This window comes from Microtus pennsylvanicus, chromosome 3, assembly GCF_037038515.1.
Source record: "Microtus pennsylvanicus isolate mMicPen1 chromosome 3, mMicPen1.hap1, whole genome shotgun sequence".
Taxonomy (NCBI): domain Eukaryota; kingdom Metazoa; phylum Chordata; class Mammalia; order Rodentia; family Cricetidae; genus Microtus; species Microtus pennsylvanicus.
The window spans coordinates 10,544,234-10,551,613 of NC_134581.1; the positions used below are offsets into that span (position 1 = coordinate 10,544,234).

The 7,380-nt window shown below is 46.1% G+C and overlaps 1 protein-coding gene across 33 annotated transcripts in view; it reads right to left on the reverse strand.

Annotated features, from left to right (window-relative positions):
• Clasp2 (cytoplasmic linker associated protein 2) overlaps positions 1–5,586 on the reverse strand; it is a 192,101-nt gene extending 186,515 nt beyond the window's left edge. For 32 of the 33 annotated variants that reach the window (XM_075964312.1, XM_075964311.1, XM_075964308.1 and 29 more), the window contains exon 1: positions 5,173–5,501. In XM_075964312.1, the coding sequence (XP_075820427.1) occupies positions 5,173–5,367 (195 nt within the window). In that variant the 5' untranslated portion in view covers positions 5,368–5,501. Of the gene's footprint in view, positions 1–5,172 lie in introns of all 33 variants that reach the window. The other variant, XM_075964306.1, reaches the window with a different exon arrangement.
• Positions 5,587–7,380: the final 1,794 nt, after the last annotated feature.

Here is a 7,380-nt window from a genome sequence, read left to right on the forward strand (position 1 = left end):
CACACACACACACACACACACACACACACACACACTCGGTAAAACATACTAAAACTGATATATTTTAAGAATGTGGAATTTAACAGGAAATACAGTTTCTGTAATACTGATATTATTGGGAGGTATAGGAATGCCAAATGGGGCCCAACAAAATGGTTCAGGGGGCCACTTGATGCAAGCACTTAAAACCTGAGTTTGATCCCCAGAACTCACATGATAAAAGGAGGGAAATGGTTCCCATAAATTATTCTTTGGCTTACGTGCGGACTGGAGCCCAAGTGTGAACCTAGTTCCCCTGCCTGTGTGTCTACACACACACACACACACACACACACACACACACACACACACAGAGAGAGAGAGAGAGAGAGAGAGAGAGAGAGAGAGAGAGAGACAGACAGACAGACAGACAGACAGACAGACAGACAGAGGTGGCCAAAATGGGCTATGATCTTGGACTCCCAGAAATAAAAAATACTAGCATATTCATTAGCCTAGCACTATGTATTTCTACAGCAAATACTTAATTATTATTTTTGGCATTTTCAGTCCACTTACTGCTATATTTGTAGGCAGAATGCAAGTGTTATTAGTCCCTACGAGGTACACAACAGAAAAAGAACATTCAAGTTCTCTCCTGCTAATTTACCAGGGCTCTGACCTAAGCCAAGATACTTAGGTCATCTTTTCTACAATAAGAGGAAAAGTAAGAGTGCAGTTTTCTTAAAGCCATCCTTGAGAGTAAATGACATCATGCAAATTCAGCATTTAAGATGGAGCTTGAGATTCACAAGGTCACCTTTTAAATGGTGATTTTTTTTCCACTTTAACAATATTTAAAGGGAAAATTTTATTAACATAATACTGCTACAAAATCTGCAAGGCTTTTAGCAAAACTCTAATATCAGAGTATATACATCACATATATGCCTGTTTCCATGATCTTAAGTCCCCAGTTATGACTTCACCAGACCCAAGACCTCAATCATCTACTTAACATTTTAACTTTGCTATTAAATAATCTTTCCAATACAGACTAGTCAAAACCAAACTTTTCCTTTCTTTCATCCTCCATTCAGCAGAAAGCATGCCTATCCTACTGCTCAAGAAGGTACCATTCCTAATTCCTGTTTCTCTCAATCCTCACACCAATCCGCATTCCACAACAGAAGTCTTGCTGGACCTACCACAAATTACATCTCAGATGTTTAGCTGGATGCCATGGTACACGTCTCTAATCCCAGCACTCAGGAGACAGAGGCAAATGGATATCTGTGAGTTTGAGGCCAGCTAGGTCTACAGAGCTCACAAAGGTCCTGTGTGTTAGTTATTGTTCTATTGTTACGAAGAGATGTTGTGGTTGATGTTTTGCTTGTGATTTAACACAAATAAAGCTTGCCTGACTATCAAAGTGCAGAATTAGCCACTAGTTAGCCAGAGGCCAGGCAATGGTGCACCTTTAATCCCAGCACTCAGAAAACAGAGCCAGACAGACCTCTGTGAGTTCAAGGCCACCCTCCACTACGCAAAATTAATCCAGTCTAAAATAGAAACAGAGCCAGGGGTGATGGCTCACACCTTTAATCCCAGTATTTGGGAGTCACACACCTTTAATCCCAGCACTAGGGAGGTGGAGACAGGAAGGGATATGGCTGGGCCAAGAAAGAAATATAACTCAGGAGGAGATAGGAGATCCTAGCATTCAGCTTGAGGATTCGTAAAGACAGGATCTTGCCTATTTGGTCTGAGCATTAGCAGAGGTAAGACCTAGAAGCTAGCTGCTCTGCCTCTTTGATCTTTCAGCTTTTAACCCCTAATATCTGACTCTGGATTTTTATTTAGTAAGAATAATTAGGACTGTGTTACAAGAGACCGTGACCAAGGCAATTTACAGAAGACAGCATTTAACTGAGGGTTTGCTTACAATTTCAGAGGATTAGTTCATGAATATCAATCATAGTGAGGGAACAGACAGGCATGGCACTGAAACAGTGGCCGAGAGCTTACGTCCTGACCCAAAAATTGGGGAAGGGGAGACTAGACTGGCATGGGACCTCAAAGCCCACACTCAGTGACACACCTCCTCCAAGATGACCACACCTCCTAATCCTTCCTAAACAGTCCACCAACAGGGGATTCAAATCTATGAGCCGAAGGGGGGCCATTTTCATTCAAGCCACCAAATAGCACTGTCATAGCTACCAAACCAGCCCTTGCCACCAAGGGCTTTTTCTACTATCCCTTTACTTTCCAACTAAAGGACTGTCCCTCATATAAACCCTCAAACACACGTAAAATAAGACCACACAGCCTCAGATATACAGTGAGTTCAAGGCCAGCCTAAGCAACATGAAAACCTGTCTCAAAAACAGAACAAAAGTGAATCCTGTACATCTGTCTATACACTTGGTAGTTAAAAGCACTGTTTGCGCCAAGCAGTGGTGGAGCATGCCTTTATCTCAGCACTTGGAAGGTAGAGGCAGGCTGTAAGTTTGAGGTCAGCCAAGGCTGTTACACAGAAAAACCCTGTCTCAAAAACCAAAAAAAAAAAAAAAAAAACAAAAAACCCAAAAGCAAAAAACAACCAAGAGCACTGGCTGCTCTTCCAGAGTACCCAGATTCTATTCCCAGCACCTCCATGGAGGCATGCAACCTTCCAGTTACAACTCCAGTTCCAAGAACTCAAACGCCCTCTTCTGGCCGCTGTGAGCATCAGCCATACACATAGCACACAGACAGGCATGCATGCAAAACACCTACAAACATAAACAATAAAATAAAAAAAATAATTTTAAAAAAATTAAAAATAAACCAGGAGTGGGGGCACATACCCTTGACCCCATCATGGGAGGGGGCAGAGGCAGACACAGGCAGATCTGTGTGGATATAAGGATAGCCTGGTCTACGTAGTGAGATCTTGTGTCAATAAATAAATAAAAAACAGGCTCACTCCAATAGAATGCCCTCTTTTTAACAATTTTAGAAAAAAAATTCAAGCTAAAAAATTAAGTACTGAAGACTATCAATTCCTAAAGGAAAGAAAACTAGTGATCAATGTCTTTGAGTAGAGAAGATGGCACAGCATCTAACACCAGAGCCAGGGAACTGGCATAAGTAAGGAAGATGGGCAAATTCACTCGTATAAGGGAAATGAGAGCCTGGTGAGCAGTGCTACCAGCAAGTGTTCAGACAGAGCAGTAAGAGCCTGTGGCACTTCCAACTGCTTAAGGGGTCTCAAGATCTTATGAGCACCATGGAAAGAATGTGCGAACTTCAGGCACTTCCCTCAAGGATTCTAACCAATTAACTGGAAGCACACAGACATGACAGAAAACTTGGAATCCTGTGGTATCACAATTGCCACTTACTGACAATCATCTGCAGGCTGCAGTGGCTTGAAGGCAATCCGACTGTCGATCCCGAGAAGTGGGGCAAACATTACTAAAGGGCTGACTTCCCACAACAGCCAAGGCTGCAACACGGCATAAAACAGCCATGCTGGTGGACACATGCCTCTCTGACACAGTAAGGTATCCAGCTAGTGTCTTCAAAACAAGTTAATACTCCCCATTTGGTAACCATATTTTAGTAAATATTAACTTTTCCTAAACCCCTTTTTTATTTTGAGACAGGGTCTCATTATATAGTCAATTTGGCCTCAAACTCACTGTTCAGCTCAGACTGACCTTGATCTTGGGATACTCCTCCCTCAGCCTTCCAAGTACTACTTCACTACAGGCACGTGTCACCATAGCTAGCCTTTTCTCAAACTTAAAAAAGTAGTAAGAATAAAGAACAAATATGTAATGGAACATTGAGGTGCTGAACTCTGAAACTCCATTATCTTTAAGGGAAACATTTTCTTCAGTGCTGGAAGCACTAGTAAGATGCCCATGCTCCTGTATAGAAGCTCTCGCTCATCCTCCTTTAAATAACCCTACTTATGCTCACTGATTTATTTTTTTTAAAGGCATGAAAATAGAAGGGAACTATATGGAAATAGCAAGAGTGGAAAATAAGAATAATGGGTGGTGAACGTGAACAAAGTACATTATACACATGTATGAAGAATGTTACAATGAAAACCATTAAGTATAATTGGTATTCTATGCTAGTAAAACTTTGTTTTAAATCTTGGTAAACGTCTAACCTTTCTATAATTCATATAGTCCTCACCATTAATTCTGCATAACTGTCGAGTTTGTTTTCTTGTCTCTATAGATAAAAATTTCAAAGTACAGCCTATTCACTGGATGTATCACTAAGAATCGCTCCATCCAGGGGAAGTTCCCGCCTGCATTTTAAAACAATACTGCCACCAGAAGTCTAAAAAGAAAAGTAACTGCTAACAACTCCGAACCGGCTAATTACGGAACATTTACTTATCTCCATCCGGGGCTACATTACAACCTGCCTGCTCTTGACTACACCCATTCCTTCTTGTACCTCTCCTCCCCACTCCCCTTTTGCTTGAAGCATCAACTAAACTTGAAAGCACATGGTTTCAAATCTGTGTTCGTCCCCAAAAGCGGAAGAACAAGAGGGCAAATGAGTATTCAACGGCTTTCTGTTGTCAAATAAGAGAAAAGCAAGTAAGATAATGCCGCGAGATGGGCAGTTCTTTCGTGAGAAGAACGTCAATAAGCGCTAAAGATACTCTTGAGAGAAGATCATTCACAACCTTCACATGAAGACTACGAAACAAGAGGGAGAGAGGGAGAGGGGAAGAGGAAAAGAGGGAGGGAGAGCATAGAAAGGGAAGGAGGAAGGACGGGAAATAGAGAAGGAAAGACAGGGAGGAAGGGAAGAGAAGTAAAGAGGAGGGACCTGAGGGGGAGGGGAAAGAAACTAGAGATTAAGTAAAACAGAAATCAAAGGGAAGAGATGAACTTGACTGTCCAACTTCACGCAGCATCCTAACGCCCTGTCTCGGCGCAGGCATTACACAGGCGTGGACAAACCGTACAACGTCTTCACGCCTTTGGCTTCAAGTTAACACTTTGTAAAGAGCCAAGCAGCTCTGCAACGTGTCACGGAACCGCCGCCTGGGGCCGTACCCCGAACCCGGGGGCGATGCCGGCGCGTTCTCGGAACCCCGCGGCAGCGCGCCCGGGTTAAAGAGCCGCGGCGAGGAGCGCGCCCGGCCGCGCGCCCGCTCGCCCCGCCGCTCACCCGGTAGTTGCTCGAGCCCACCCAGCCGGTGAGCGCGTCCACTGTCTTGGCCAGGCGACTTGGGTCGTCCTCCAGGTCCGGGATGGCGCCGGGCGCGCCGAGGAAGAGCAGCAACTCCTCGCCCGCCTGCAGCCGGCCGCTCACGTCCTTCTGCAGCACTTGGGCGCAGAAGTACTCGGCGCCGCGGGGCTCCATGGCCGCGTCCGACGCCCCTCAGCCGCCCGTCGCCCCTCGGCCTCCAACTTTCCTCGCAGCACCGCCCGGACGCGGCGGTGAAGCCTCCGAGACGCGCTCGTCACCCAGAGACGCCGCTGCCCGGGGCACGGCGGCCGGCGGGGGACGGCCCCCCTAAACTAGTCAAACTCGGCGCCCCCCGCTTCCAGCCCCGCTTCAGAGGCTGCGGCTGCTGGCGACGTCAGCGCGTGCGTGACGTCAGAGCGACGCGCCCGCGGACCGGGCCTCCGGACGCGCCCCAGCACGGCGGGGGCTGCGGCCCTTAGCGCTGCTCAGAGCCGGAGCCGTGGGCGGTTGGGGTCGCTCGGGTTTAGTCGCGTAGGCGCTCCCTGAAGGTCCCTGTGGGAATCCCGGCATCTCCGGCGATTCTCTCCGCTGCCGCCGCCGTGAATACTAAAGGAAAACTTTCTGGTACTTGTCCCCTCCCTGCCCCGCCCGTACGGTCTTTTAAAACCGGAATCCACGGTTCGCGTTCTTCCTCGACGGAGACTTGGCTGACCCGGCCTGCAGCCACCCCCACAGCCGCTGTGGAAGGAAGACTTTCTGTTTCTAGTTGATAGCGAGGTTTTGCCAATGGATTCACATTTCTGTTAACACATTTTCACTTCCCACCCCCACGCCGGCAAGTTCCCAGACCGCTGTAACCCACTAACCACATCAGCCCTAGGCCATTCGGATTTGATTTTTGCTTTTGTTGAGGTTTGATTTTGTTACTTTTTATTTGGGGGGGGGGGGACGAGGATGATTTTAAGTTTCTATTCTTAACCTCTCCCTCCCAAGTGTTGGGATTACAAGCGTGAGCCACAAAACTCGAGTTTTCTTTTGGGGTAGCTGGGGCTGTTATTGATAAGATTTATTTTATATGTACATGTGTGCACCTGACTGTATGTATGTATATGAACCATGTGCACACATGTGCCTGCTTGCAGAGGTCAAAAGAGGAAGTCGGATCTCCTGGAGCTGGAGTTACAGTAGGCAGTTGTGAGCCCCACCACCTGATGTGGGTGTTGGGAGCCGAACCTGGGTCCTCTGTGAGAGTAGCAAGCCCTCTTAACTGCTGAACGATTTCTCCAGCCCAGTGTTGTTGAGAATAGGTTTGACTGTGAAGCTCAGACTAGTCTGGAACTCTTGATCCTTCTCCCTCGGGCGTTTACATTTTAATTTATATATAGGATACCTTTCCCATTTGTAAGTTTTGTAACTTCACTCTGTTCTTTTTCCTTTCCTTCCCCTCCCCTTTTTCTTTGACCCTGGCAAAATTTGAGCTTTATCCCTAGGGCTCACTCTGCTATATTCTTTGAGTCTAACTTCTTTTTCGTAGCAAAATGTTGGCATTTCATTCCATGCAATGTGTATCTTAAGTCTCTTTTTGACTTAATTGTTTTCCATTGCACTGTGATTTGTTGAGCCAGTCATCCATCCATAGGTATCTGTGTTGTTTGTAGTTTTTCATAATTATAGGCACGAGTTTGGGTGCCCTTGGAGGCAGAGGCATCAGATCCCCTGACCCTGGTGCTACAGGTAGTTACAGTAAAACGCTCAACGTGAGTGCTGGGAACCAAACTCAGGTCCTCTGCAAGACCAGTACTTACTCTCAACATCTAAGCCATTTCTCCCCCTGCTAGGAGATGAATATTTTTAGTACTAGGATGTGGTTCAATTGACATACTGTTTGCCTAGCATGCATAAATCTCTGGTATTGACCTTCTGCATTGCATAAAGCCATGTATAGTGACACAGACCTATAACCACAGTATACATGAAGAGTTACATCGAGAGTTTAGGATCATCCTTCACTGTGTAGCAACTTTGAGCATCCCACTCCCACCCCCTGGGCTACATGCAACTCTGTCTGTCTTTAAAAAAAAAAAGAGTCTTGAAGGAATTGGAGAAATCGTTCTGTGGTTAAGAACAGGTGCTCTTGCAGAGGACCAGGATCGAGTCCCAGCACCTACATGCATCCCACAGTTGTCT